General features: G+C 58.1%; 1 protein-coding gene across 5 annotated transcripts in view; it reads left to right on the plus strand.

Moving 5' to 3' along the window:
- Positions 1–1184: 1184 nt before the first annotated feature.
- Positions 1185–13346, plus strand: part of RAB40C (RAB40C, member RAS oncogene family) — a 37740-nt gene continuing 25578 nt past the window's right edge. The window contains exons 1-3 of one of the 5 annotated variants that reach the window (XM_024349655.3): positions 2141–2313; positions 5944–7226; positions 7979–8522. In XM_024349655.3, the coding sequence (XP_024205423.1) occupies positions 8311–8522 (212 nt within the window). In that variant the 5' untranslated portion in view covers positions 2141–2313; positions 5944–7226; positions 7979–8310. Of the gene's footprint in view, positions 1428–1910; positions 2000–2140; positions 2314–5086; positions 5267–5943; positions 7227–7978; positions 8523–13346 lie in introns of those variants that run through there. The other 4 variants (XM_063796413.1, XM_054668576.2, XM_063796414.1 and 1 more) reach the window with 4 other exon arrangements.

Genomic DNA, 13346 nt, shown 5'->3' on the forward strand with positions numbered 1-13346 from the left:
TATGTTCTCAGGAAAGGAGGAGACGGCTGCTCACCACTATCCCCCCGCCTTCCAGGCAGTCTCAGAAACCGAGGAGGAAACATCACATCTTTGGTGCTTCCCGTCCCTGGAGTGAGGGGCCTCAGGGACTTCACAGCCAGGACTCAAGTCTGGGCACAATGACCTCTGAGCAGAATAGGCTCTCTCTGACCCGCCAGGTTGATTCCAGGTTAATGCCTGGGGAACTTGGCAAGGCGCCATCTCTACAAAAAATACAAAAGGTAGCCGGGCATGGTGGCGCCTGTAGTCCCAGCTACTCGGGAGGCTGAGGCTGGAGGATCGCTTGTGCCAGGGAGGTAGAGGCTGCAGTGAGCCGAGATCGCGCTACTGCACTGCAGCCTGGGCGACAAAGGGAGACCCTGTTTCAAAAAAGAAAAAACTGGTGCGTCGATGTGGTCGCCGCTTAGTCAGGCCATTGTCTTCAGCTCTGGGGGGCGGGAGGTCACTGGAGGTGTGGGGCTGCCCGTCCTGGGGTCCCTCTGTGTAAACAGCACCTGCTCCCGGAGGCACAGCCCGGGTCGGGGCCCCTCTGGAGGAGGGTTCTTGCCGGGCTCTGCTCCTCGCCGGCGGGGCAGACGTGACGGGCTCCCCACCCGGTCTGGAGAGGGCTGCGCTGGGTCGGCGCTGACGTTACTGCTTTTACTTACGACTGTAACAGCGTTACTGAACGCAGAGCACGTATCACAAAGCTCACCCGTTCCGAGTGAGTAACTTCACCGAGAGAGGCAGGACCATCCCCACGACGGTAGGACTTTTTCGTCACCCCAGAAAGAACCACGTGCCCACTCAACCCCCGACCCCACGCCGGGGCCCGCGGACGCAGCCGCCTCGCTCGCCCACGCACCTGCGGCAGCCGGGCCCGGCAGGGACGAGGGCTCGGCGGCGCCCCCGGGAAGAGTGCGGTCCGGGCCCTGGGTCCCCGTCCAGGAGGCGCCGCTGCCGCGGTGAGCACGTCGGGCCGGGTGTTGAGCTCGCGCCGGCCGCGTTCCCCGCGTCCCGAGCTGTGGCGGCCGCGTCCCCGGGCGGAAGGCTCACGCTCGGTGACGCCGCGCGGTCCCAGAACCTCAGCGACTTTGCAGACTCACTGGTGACCCAACGGTACGCCCCGCCGCCGCCGGGCGGAAGTCCCGCCCCTGCCCGGGAGAGGAAGTTCCGCCTCATCGAGCGCCGATTGGCCGCACCACCTTAGAGAGGACGCGCCCGGGGCCACCCCGCCGCTCCCTCCGAGGGCTCTGCGAAAGCAGGCGGCACAGCCTGCGAGGGGCTTTCGTTTCCCGGACTCAGCCGCATCGCCTCGGCCCAGGCGCGCCTGCATCCTGCCGCCCGTCCGCACGTTGAAGGGGCGGATACAAACAACCTGGACTTCCGAGCCCCTGATTGGCGAGCGTGTAGGAAAGGGGCGGGGTTAGCAGAGCCGTGATGGACATGCAAGCGACCCAATGGCGCCGGCGACGGGGCGGGCGAGGACAACGGCGTTGTGGGCCGGGGGCGGGGCGGCCGGCGGCTCTGGGATTTCTCTGGGAGGCAGCCGCAGGCAAGGGAATGATCTTGGTGAACTTATAATCGAACCAATGGTTCCGGGAAAGCAGGAAGCGAGTGGCCAATGGCGACGGCGATGAGGCAGGCGTCCGCTGTCTCCGCAACGCCGTGTGGGAAAGGCGGGGGAGGGGCGGTCATGACAGACGTGCAGACAGGCCAATGGCTGAGGGAAGGAGGGCGGCGGGCGACCTATGGTGATGACGGGAAGGCAGGGCGGGGTGGTGAAGAGGCGGTGCGACCGGAGGTCTGGCGGCGCTGTGTGGAACGCCGTGAGGGCGGGGAAGTCGTGACGGACGGGCGGGTGGGCCAATGGGCTCTGGAGGGCGGGCGAAGGGTGGCCAATGGCGGCGGCGCGGCCGGGGGTGGGGCGGCGCGGCGGCCCTGGTGGTGCGGGAAGCGGCGGGGCGGCGGCGAGGCTGAGGTGCGCCCGGGCGCGGGCGGGGCGGGGCTGGCGCTGGGCTTCGGGCGCGCCCACTCGGCCGCCGTGGGGCGGACGCAACGGGCGCAGGTGCGGGGCGCGGGCTCTCTCACGCCGCGGCCTCACCCGGCGGTGCTTCGGCAGGCGGCCGGCGCGGGGCGCAGGCGGCGCGGCCATGGGCTCGCAGGGCAGTCCGGTGAAGAGCTACGACTACCTGCTCAAGTTCCTGCTGGTGGGCGACAGCGACGTGGGCAAGGGCGAGATCCTGGAGAGCCTGCAGGACGGCGCGGCAGAGTCCCCGTACGCCTACAGTAACGGTAAGGCCCGGCCCGCGGCGCGCGCTGCTACGCGGGGCCCGAGCCCGGCGAGCTGGGCACGGAGCTCGCCCTCGGCCCGGCCCTCCCAAGCGCCGCCGAACGTTCCCAGGAACGCCTTTGCCTGGCTTCCAGACTCGGTAGCTCGGTGGCTGCGGGGTGCCCGTGCTCCAGTCCCGAGGTGACGCCGGGGAGCAGGAGGGCGGACCAGAGGGACGCGCCCAGCGGGGACGGTGCCATGGACCCGGGGTCTGGGGGACGGTGTCACGGGTCCGGGATCTCAGGGGAAGGTGTCATGGGTCCGGGATCTGGAGGCCAGGGGAAGGTGTCATGGGTCCTGGAGAAGGTGTCATGGGCCTGGGGAAGGTGTCATGGGTCTAGGATCATCTGGGGTCCGAGGGAAGGTGTCATGGGCTCGGGGGAAGGTGTCGTGGGCCGGAGGGAAGGTGTCATGGGTGCAGGATCTGGGGTCTGGTAGAAGGTGTCATAGGTCCGAGGGAAGGTGTCATGGGTCCAGGATCTGGGGTCCGGGGAAGGATGTCATGGTCCCGGTAGAAGGCGTCATGGGCCAAAAGGAAGGTGTCATGGGTCTAGGATCATCTGGGGTCTGAGGGAAGGTGTCATAGATCTGGGGGAAGGCATCATGGTCCTAAGGGAAGGTGTCATGGGTCTGGGATCATCTGGGGTCCGAGGGAAGGTGTCATAGATCTGGGGAAAGGTGTCATGGGCCCGGGGAAGGTGTCACGGACCCAGGTCTGGTGGCAGGTGCTGCTGGGCTGCTCTTGGGACCCTGTCTCGAGCGTGCACAGATGACAGGTCCTTATAGGCACGCTGTTCCCCTGAGGTATTTGCTTACTGCTGAGGGAGTCAACGCTTTGTGCTAGAAGAAAATATCTCTGTAATGAGTTACTGAACATTTGTTTTGTTTTGTTTTCTTTTCTTTTCTTTCTTTTTTTTTTTGAGACGGAGTCTCACTCTGCCGCCAGGCTGGAGTGCAGTGGCACAATTTCAGCTCACTGCAACCTCCGCCTCCTGGGTTCAAGCGATTCCCCTGCCTCAGCCTCCCGAGTAGCTGGGACTACAGGTGTATGCCACCACGCCCGGCTAATTTTTTTGTGTGTATTTTAATAGAGACGGGGTTTCAGCATGTTGGCCAGGATGGTCTCAATCTCCTGACCTCATGATCTGCCCACCTCGGCCTCCCAAAGTGCTGGGATTACAGACGTGAGCCACTGCGCCTGGCCTGAACGTTTGTTTTTAACTTCCATTTGCATGGCTAAAATACACTAGATAGGTGGCATCACTGGGGCTTGCCTGCCTGAGCATGCCTCTTAATTTAGGTGGTTAACAGAGTCAGTGAGACGGTGTGGTCCTCATCCCCTCTCATGGGGGCCTGGACCCAGCCGAATGGGATGTGGCCCCAGATGAACTGGGAGCAGTCAGCATCCAGCCTCCCCAGAGTCCCTCTGCGCTTCAGGGAATGCCATCTACGCTGGCGAACTTACCTCTCCTGGTCCCTGCCCTCTCCCCTTGCTTTGTTTCTTGGGCTCTTGTCCATCCTGTCTGACTGCCCTGAGCGTCTGCTGTTTGCTGAATTGCCTGCCTTTGGCTGCTGAGAGTGTGGGCGCAGCATCCCCCACTCTCTCAACTCGGGGGTTGGCAGAGCGTGAGATTACCTGGACTGAGGCTGAGCGCGCTTCCTCCTGGCATGGCTTCAGCAGTGGGCAGCAGCACCGGGGGCTCTGGAAGCTTGTGCTCCTGGCTTCAGCCTGGAGGAGGGGTTGGAAAGGGCCAGGGAGGAAGAGCTCTGGGTCCATTTTGAGGTGGGGGAAGTGTAAGGCCCACTGGGGCATTGGGGGCTCACACGTTAGGCCCCTGCACCTGCCGCCTCCTGGTCCTGCACTTGACAGTGACTGCCCCAGAGTTGGTAACTCCTGACTCAGGTGGTGGGCGGCTAAGCTGATTGTGAAGGTGGCGTTGCCTTCTAAAGCTTGGCTCCAGGGGCGCTGCGCACTCCCAGGAGGCTGGCGGCGTGCGTGTTTGTGCATGTTCAGAAGAGCACGGGAAGGGTTGGGTTTCATCAGGGTCGGTGTTTTCCCAGGACATGAAGGCGTGCTTCTGAGGGCCGGCTCAGCCATGCTGGCCAGCTCGCCTACTCCAACTGCACCACACAGCCAGGAGCTGGAGAGACAGGACCCTCCTTCCTCCCTGTCCCCTTCGTCGGGCTGTGGGGCATTGCCACACTTCCTCTGACATGCTCACTGAAGTGGGGCCAGTATTGTGTAAGACGTGGAGACCTGCCTGCTTGCAGAGACTTCAGAGGCTCACAGTGGCTTGGACCAGAAGCAGAGAGGAGAGTCCACTCTTAGAAAGACACCACGTGCTCTCAGGGCCCGGGGCACACTTCCAGGTCCCCGCAGGAGTCCTGTGGCCTCGAGCAGAGAAGGGAGCGCCTCTGGGCTGTGGAACGCGCTTTCTGTGTCTAAGGCCTCAAGGTTAAGACGTGCACAGCACAAGGAGCAGGTCTTTGTGGTCAGGTGGCAGCTTGCCAACCTCAGGGGCCAGCCCTCTTCATCAGGGTGAAGTTGGTGGATCTGAGGGTTTCCCAAGGGGGCTATTCAGGGTCTCAGAAGCTCAGGAGCAGCTGGTTCTCAGGACTCAGCATCTTGAGAATTTATTCTCCTTTGAAAGAGTTGTAGCAGGAGCTTTAGGCCTCTGGCCCTCGTGGGAAGGACGTACGTGTTAACCTCCATTGCTTTCTCTCCTTTGTTGTGAGGTGCCCTCTGTGTTTCCAGCTTCCGTGTTTCTTCAGGGCTGCCTGCTGGGCAGTGGATGCCCTTGGCAGGGAGGCCCCTTCTGTGCAGGGCTTGCTGCTTCAGCATGGCCCACAGCTCCTGTAGCTCACACTGGATCGCTTACCTGCCTGGAAGTCTTGTCTGGCATGTTCCTCAGACAGGTGTGTGAGCGTACATTGCCCTCTCCAGCTTCACAAACAAATGAGTCATCAAAGTGACCTTTTTCTTAGTACTGGCACCTGAGGCAGTGGCGTGTGACCACACGCCCAGCACCTGTGGGAGCCCCTGTGAGCTCTTCCGTGTCTCCTAATGTGGGTGTGCACTGGGTTTCTGGATCTCTAGGTCTGGAAAGGCTTTCCTTTCTTTGACACCCAGCAGTGATCTTAGGGAGTGCTTCATGCTCTCTTCAGGATGGAACAGAGCGCTTTGCATAGAGTGCCCCTGGGTGATGGTGGCGAGTTACCAGGCAGGAATTACGCTTCATCCAGGAGTGTGGGTGGTGCACGTGGTGGGGAGGAGAAAGCTGCAGTTCAGGAGCGAACCTGCAGTCAGGCTCCAGGGTGTGGGCCAGGGTGGTGGGCCCGTGTTGGCCCCCAGGAACCACCCGCACAGGGTGCACACCTTTCCCCAAGCCCAGCCGCTCCCGCTCTGCAGGGGGCATCGAAGGTCCTGGATTAAGGCAGTTCCACCCTCGGCACCGTGTCCCCACAAACCTTCCTGGGAGCAAGTTTTCCTCCCGCCACGTTGGTCAGGGTGTGTGTGCCCGGGTCCTGGAAGACTTCAGAAGGGGTTAATCCTGGCTTGACTTTTTTTCTCTCTCTGCTCCTTTGGGGTTCAGTGTTGATGGAAGCTGCTGAGTGACACTCCGGTCCTTTGAGCCTGGCAAGTTGTGCGGAGAAACGGAGGGAGGCGGTTGTGGACATGGCGAGGCTACATCACGGTTTGCTGTGGATGTTGGGGCCTGGTGGTCACTGAGATGTCTGTGGGGCCACACGCTGCCTGCTGTACCCATGGGAGCGAGGGCACCCTGTGTGGGTGTCCCAGCTTCTTCGGCGTCACGACTCCCTGAGCTTTCTCCAAACAGTTACAAACGTTTCTTCTCATCTGGCTTGAAGTTCGTGGCTCCGAAGTGGCCAATTCCAGGGGACACTATCTTCAGAGGCTCCTCCGTGTTTCATTGTCCTGATGTGTCGTCGGCTGCTTATCCCCAGGGCTAGCTGAGGGTTTCGCGGGAGGTTCTAGCTGTGTGTCTTTAGGTGACTGGACAGCCGTGCGTGGCTTCCCTGTGCCTACTGTTGGTGTTGGGCACCACTGACCACTGCAGCCCAGAGCCCCTTCTCCTCCCCTGCACTTGGTTAGGGTTTGCTCGTCTTCCTTTTTTTTTTTTTTTTTAGACGGAGTCTTACTCTCTTGCGCAGGCTGGAGTGCAGTGGCGCGATCTCGGCTCGCTGCAACCTCTGCCTTCTGGGTTCAAGTGATTCTCCTGCCTCAGCCTCCTGAGTAGCTGGGATTACAGACGCCTGCCACCACACCTGGCTAATTTTTGTATTTTTAGTAGAGGCAGGTTTCACCATGTTGGCCAGGCTGGTCTCAAACCCCTGACCTCAAGTGATCCACCTGCCTCGGGGGTTTTGCTCGTTTTCTGGGGCAGTGTTTTGGGGTTTGCCTTTCCTCTGTGAGGTGCCGGGTTTTCCAGCAGGGTGTTGTTGTGGGAGGAACGGGGTGTTCACCATGGCAACAGCTAATGCTGCCAGCGTGTGATGAGTGTTGCCTGCCAGCACTGGTGGGCGCTTTCCGCTGCCCCCGTGTAGCCCCCACCACCACCTGTGAGAAGGCAGCACCACCCCCACTGTGCAGACGAGGGATTGAGGCTCAGGAGGCGGCAGCTGTAGGGGTGGGCTTGGGGTCCGGGAGGAGCCGCCCTGCAGGCCTCCTGTGAAGCAGCGGGCTTCATGGCTCTTTCCCCGTCCTCCTCACCTCCACCTGGGCCTGGGGATGGCTGCCACACACCTGCTTCTGCTGCACCGCGCACACTAAGTTCTCCTGAGACCCAAGCCTCAGAGGACCGCCTCAGCCCCGGGGTGACCCTGGCTGGCATCTGAGAACCCATGTGGTCAGGAGGTAGGACTTTTGTGGGTCATTATAACTTTTTTCTTCTTCTTTTTTTTTTTTTTTTTGAGACGGAGTCTAACTCTGTTGCCCAGGCCGGAGTGCAGTGGCACGGTCTCAGCTCACTGCAAGCTCCACCTCCCGGGTTCAAGTGATTCTACTGCCTCAGCCTCCCGAGTAGCTGGGATTACAGGCGCCTGCCACCACACCCAGCTAATTTTTGTATTTGTAGTAGAGATGGGGTTTCACTGTGTTGGCCAGGCTGGTCTTGAACTGCTGACCTTGTGATCCACCCTCCTCGGCCTCCCAAAGTGCTGGGATTACAAGGGTGAGCCACTGTGCCCGGCCTCTAATTGTGCTGTTTTATAAGTTGGACTGGCATGGCCTTACTTAAATTTTCAGGAAACTGTTGAGTTAGTAGGTAGAATATTGAATGTTAAGTTTGTCCAGAGGCCAGATGCCAGAACTTTTGGACAAGTGAGTTAATGTCCACTTCCAGTCCTTAGCACTTGCTCTAAGTGCTCACAGGCAACAGGGCAAATGCTTGCATGGCAGGTGCGTGGCAGTGCCAGCCAGGTCTCTCGCAGGGTGGTGTGGACACAGATGACTCGTGTCGAGCACACGTGTTGTGGCCTGCACGATGAGCTAAATTGAACAGTGTTTCAGGAAGGAAGCCACGTTGGGGAGCTGAGAGGTGGGCGGGAAGGACACAAGGGAGGGATCTGGGTCCTTGCAGGTACTTTTGCCTCTTGTTCTATTTGAAGATTGCAGCTGAGAAGGCGCGAAGCTGCTGGTCCCTGAAAAGCTGCCGCCTACCCTGGTCTGGAGCCCCTGCGAGCTGGCGTAGAGCAGGAAGGGGTTGCATCACAGCTGAGTCCTCCCCTGCGCAGCGCATGGTACGATGCCACCCCACCGAGGGCTGTTCTGGGGCCCAGGGGCCACGTCAGCCAGGGTGTCGTCCGCCGGGCGTTTGGAGTAAGCAGGGAAAGGTGTCGGCGTCCAGCATCCTGGTGCGGAGAACGCTGCCGAACCACTGTGAGAAGGCGGGGAGACTGCTTGTCAGGCCGAGCTGACTTTCTGGGCGGTCGGGAGAAGGATGTGCAGACTGTGGAACTGGCGGGTGTCAGGGACCAGAAGTTACGAAGGCGGTGGGAAGAGGAGCAGCTGCGGGAAGAAGGACTGCCTGCCAAGACCATGGGCTGTGGGCATCCTCAGGGCAGGAGCTGGGTGGAAGAGGGGCCTCTTCAGTCCTCTTGGCAGTGAAGGTAAACAGACGTCAGCAGGGTGGACTCGCACTTTGAGCCTAAGGTAGGGAGGAGGCTTCTGAGCCGACCTGGGGATGACGGCGCACTCTGATACAGGCAGTGCGCGGCTGTCTCGTGCTGAGATCAGGATTTTGAGTAAAGCAGAGATTTCTGGACGTTTGTCCTTCAGAAATTAGCGGAGGGACAAGGGCATTGGCGCTGTGGAGAGGTAGGGACCCATGGGTATGGGGCGGAAGACCAGGGCACGACCAGATACCGCCATGGTGCTGCACATGTAGGTAGCAGGGGGAGGTGGTCCAGGCAAGATGGGATGGGAGGGGCTCAGGAGCAGCCAGGTTCTAGTGCTGGTGATGAGGTGGGTGGTGGCAGGGGCATGTGGAAGGGTCTTCTGACCATGGCTTGCAGAGGGCTTGGTGCTGGGGGGCCTGGAGCTGTGGAAAGGGTGCAGGGAAGAGTTGGTCCCATATTCCCAGATGGCAGAGTGGAAACAGAGGCACTCGGCCCCTGAGCAGCCTTCGCCATCTTTACAGTGAACACAGTCCTCAAACCAAACTGGGAAGGATTCGAATACTGGATGGGTGATGTGGTCCTGGCTGTGTAAACTGACCCCGATGAAAGACATGCCCATCCTGTGAGAGGGACAGCCATCTAGCATCTTTTATTTTTTTTTTTAATTTTTATTTTTTGAGACAGAGTCTTGCTCCGTTACCCAGGGTGTAGTTCAATGGCACTATCTTGGCTGGCTGCAACCTCTTGAGCCTCGTGGGTTCAAGCGATTCTCCTGCCTTGGCCTCCTGAGTAGCTGGGATTACAGGCATGCATCACCACACCTGGCTAATTTTTTACATTTTTAGTAGAGACAGAGGTTTTGCTGTGTTGGCCAGGCTGGTCTTGAACTTCTGACTTCAAGCAATCCGCCCGCCTCAGCTTCCCAAAGTTGGTGGAATTACAGGCATGAGCCACTGTGCCCAGCCCAGCTCAGCATCTTTGGAAAAGAGCAGAGGGCTGGGCACGGTGGCTCACACCTGCAATCTCAGCACCTTGGGAGGCCGAGGTAGGTGGAGTGCTGGAGCCCAGGAGTTTGAGGCCAGCCTGGGCAACACAGTGAGACCCCATCTCTACAAAAAAAAAAAAAAAAAAAAGGCCGGGTGCAGTGGCTCACACCTGTAATCCCAGCACTTTGGGAGGCCAAGGCGGGTGGATCACGAGGTCAGGAGATCAAGACCATCCTGGCTAACATGGTGAAACCCTGTCTCTATAAAAATACAAAAAATTAGCCGGGCATGGTGGCGGGCACCTGTAGTCCCAGCTACTTGGGAGGCTGAGGTACGAGAATGGCGTGAATCCAGGAGGCAGAGCTTGCAGTGAGCCGAGATCACGCCACTGACTCCAGCCTGGGTGACAGAGCGAGACTCCACCTCAAAAAAAAAAAATACAAATACAAATACAAAAATTATCTGGGCGTGGTGGCGCATACCTGTAGCCCCAACTACTCGGGAGGCTGAGGCAGGAGAATTGCTTGAACCTGGGTGGCGGAGGTTGCAGAGAGCTGAGATCGTGCCACTGCACTCCAGCTTGGTGACAGAGCGAGACTCTGTCTCACAAAAAAAAAAAAAAAAAAGAAAAGAAAAAAGAAAATTAGCTGGGTGTGGTGGTGCACGTCTGTAGTCCCAGTTACTTGGGAGGCTGAGGTGGGAAACTCACTGGAGCCTGGGAGGTGGTGGCTGCAGTGAGTCTGACTGTTGCACTACATTCCAGCCTGGGTGACAGAGTGAGACCCTGTCTCAAAAAATAAAAAATAAAGAAAAGAGGATGGAAGAAGAGAAGAGCTGAGTCCTGGAAATGGGCAGGTACTTTACAGTTTGTACAGCGGCCGGATGTAAGAACCTCATGTCAACCCTGAGTGAAGGTGTAGGCCGGGCGGTCAAGCACAGCACTCTCCAGCAGCTCCAGCAGCGTGGGTAACCCGGTGGGAGCCTGTGTGCTGCTTTCCCTGCCCGGGGCCGGCGGCTGCTGCTGGGCTTTCGCCTGACTTCCTGGTCAGCAACGTTGTCGGCCACCTGGGCACAGCAGGGACAGCCTGTGTGTCAGACCTAGCTGGGAGGGGCGGTAATAGGGTAGATGACATCAGGATTCAGGACTCTGAACACAAACACAGTGACACTGATCAGGGTTGCCGAGGTGCTGTGTTTCGGTCCAGAAAGTCACTGCTGCAGGGGAGGGGAGTATGGCCAGAGCCCAGGCCCCGGCCCCGGCCGAAGCTGCCACTGACAGGAGACCCTTCTCTGCCTGTGCCACCAGCTTTGCTCCGAGGGGTGTCTGTGTCCTCAGGCTCTGCCAAGGCAGTGGCAGGCTGATGCCTGCCCGTGTCGGCCGGCCACAGCCCTAGTGGCTGCCCGCAGAGTCTTGCGCCCACCTGATTCCTGCCTGAGAGGAGCCGCCGGGTCAGCTGATGCCAGCAGGACCCACTTCACCAGGTCAGCAAGGAGGAGGCAGCTTCCCTTGGGGCCACGCCGTGCCTCCTCCGTGTGTGCTGCTGCCATGGCTGCTTCTGTCGATAGGCATGTACGTGAAAATGCACGCCCGTGGGTGTTCGCTACTGTCAGCGTGGATTCAGCAAGGTTTTGTTCCCTCGTGGCATCAGTCAGCGTGGATTCAGCAAGGTTTTGTTACCTCGTGGCATCAATCAGCGTGGATTCAGCAAGGTTTTGTTCCCTTGTGGCATCAGTCAGCGTGGATTTGCAAGGTTTTGTTCCCTCGTGGCATCAGTCAGTGTGGATTCGCAAGGTTTTGTTCCCTCGTGGCATCAGCGTGGATTCGCAAGGTTTTGTTCCCTCGTGGCATCAATCAGCGTGGATTCGCAAGGTTTTGTTCCCTCGTGGCATCAGTCAGCGTGGATTTGCAAGGTTTTGTTCCCTCGTGGCATCAGTCAGCATGGATTTGCAAAGTTTTGTTCCCTTGTGGCATCATACTCCTTTCCTGTTTGGTTTGGGACTCGCACGGCCCCCTTGATGTTGGAGCCTCTTCAGGTGGCACCTGCGTCCTGGGCTATGCCCTGAGTTCCTGGAGCTCCCTGTGTCCTGGAACGGTCTGTACTTCCAGCAGATGTGGGTCCTGCCTGCCCTGGAAACGGCCATCTCTCTAAAGAGCCTGTGTCCTCCTGGTGGGGAGGGATAGCTAGTATGTCAGCTTCTTAAATTACTTTATTAAAAATTGAGTATATGCAAAATAGTAGTCATAATAATAGTAATAGTAGCAAGTGCAAAGTGTAAGTAATAGAAATGGATGTCACCTAACCTGCCGAGTTTAAAACATTGTTATGTTGGACTTTTTTAAAGAGCTTTGGTGCCGGATGGGCACGGTGGCTCACGCCTGTGATCCCAGCACTTTGGGAGGCCGAGGCGGGCGGATCACAAGGTCAAGAGATCAAGACCGTTCTGACCAACATGGTGAAACCCCGTCTCTACTAAAAATTCAAAAATTAGCTTGGCCTGGTGGCATGCACCTGTATTCCCAGCTACTCAGCAGGCCGAGGCAGGAGAATCGCTTGAACCTGGGGAGGCGGAGGTTGCAGTGAGCCGAGTTTGTACCACTACACTCCAGCCTGGGCGACAGAGTGAGACTCCATCTCAAAAAAATAAAAATAAGAGCTTTGGTGCCTATGTGCGTCACACAGACAGTTTAACACATAATTCATTATCAGCAAGCGGTGACTGCCCAGGTTTTGCCTGTGGGGGAACAGAAAGGTTTTGACTCCAGTCTCTGTCTTCTGAAGAGCTGGCAGTCACAACTGTGGCAGAGCCTGGTGTGTGGCAGCTGCGTGAGGCTCTCCTGGACTGCTGTGGAGGAAGGGGCCCTCTGGCACCCCAGGAGCAGCCTGCCCCTCTGTCTGCCTCTGCATGTAGACCCTTAGCCTCCTTGCAGAGCCGCCTCCTGGTCATTAGCGTTGAAGCTCTTCTCTCCTGATGGAGTTTTCCTCACCGTTCAGTAAATGTGCCTGCTGCTTGTGTCTGGAACAGAGATAGAAGCTGTAGCTCCCACGTGTGTGTGGAGCTGGTTTGACTTTTAAAAAATTGTAGTACCAAAAACTATGATTTTTTGTGTGTTATCCACACCGTCAAGGCTGTATCACCGAGTATCTGCTCATTCTGAAAGTGTCCATCCTTTCTGAATTGAAATGAAAGAACAGGAGAAACCGTCTGTGTCCAGCCTGTTAGAGGTGTTACATTTGCCCTAGGTGGGCTGGGCAGAAGGCTGTTCTGCTCGGGAGCAACAGTGTCCACACGTCAGTTTCCAGAGCCCGGGTCGCCAGGATCCGGCTCAGAGTGTGAGTTTGCTCAGGTGTGTGCTGAGCGCCCCTGGGTGCCAGACTCCGGGCAGGTCCCCGCCGCAGCCGCGTCAGCAGAGCAATGTGATCATTGCTGGGACTGTTCCCCTAGTCTCAGTCAGTTCACTAGGGCCATGCATGCAGTGTTCAGACAGGAGATTCTCATGAAAAATAGAATTGTTATCCTAAAATTACATGAGAGGGAATGCTTATAAGTTTATCAAATGGTAAAACATCACAACACAGGACCGGGTGCGGTGGTGCACGCCTATAATCCCAGCTACTTGGGAAGTCAAGGCAGGCGATCCCCTGAGGCCGGGGTTCAGACTAGGCAACGTAGCAAGGCCCTATCCCTACAAAAAAAAGTAAAAAAAAAAAAAAAAAAAAAAAAAAAAGCCAGATGCAGTGGCTCACTCCTGTAATCCCAGCACTTTGGGAGGCCGAGGTGGGTGGATCACGAGGTCAGGAGATTGAGACCATCCTGGCCAGCATGGTGAAACTCCGTCTCTACTAAAAATATAAAAGTTAGCGGGGTGTGGT

The sequence above is a fragment of the Pan troglodytes genome, chromosome 18, assembly GCF_028858775.2.
Source record: "Pan troglodytes isolate AG18354 chromosome 18, NHGRI_mPanTro3-v2.0_pri, whole genome shotgun sequence".
Classification (NCBI taxonomy): domain Eukaryota; kingdom Metazoa; phylum Chordata; class Mammalia; order Primates; family Hominidae; genus Pan; species Pan troglodytes.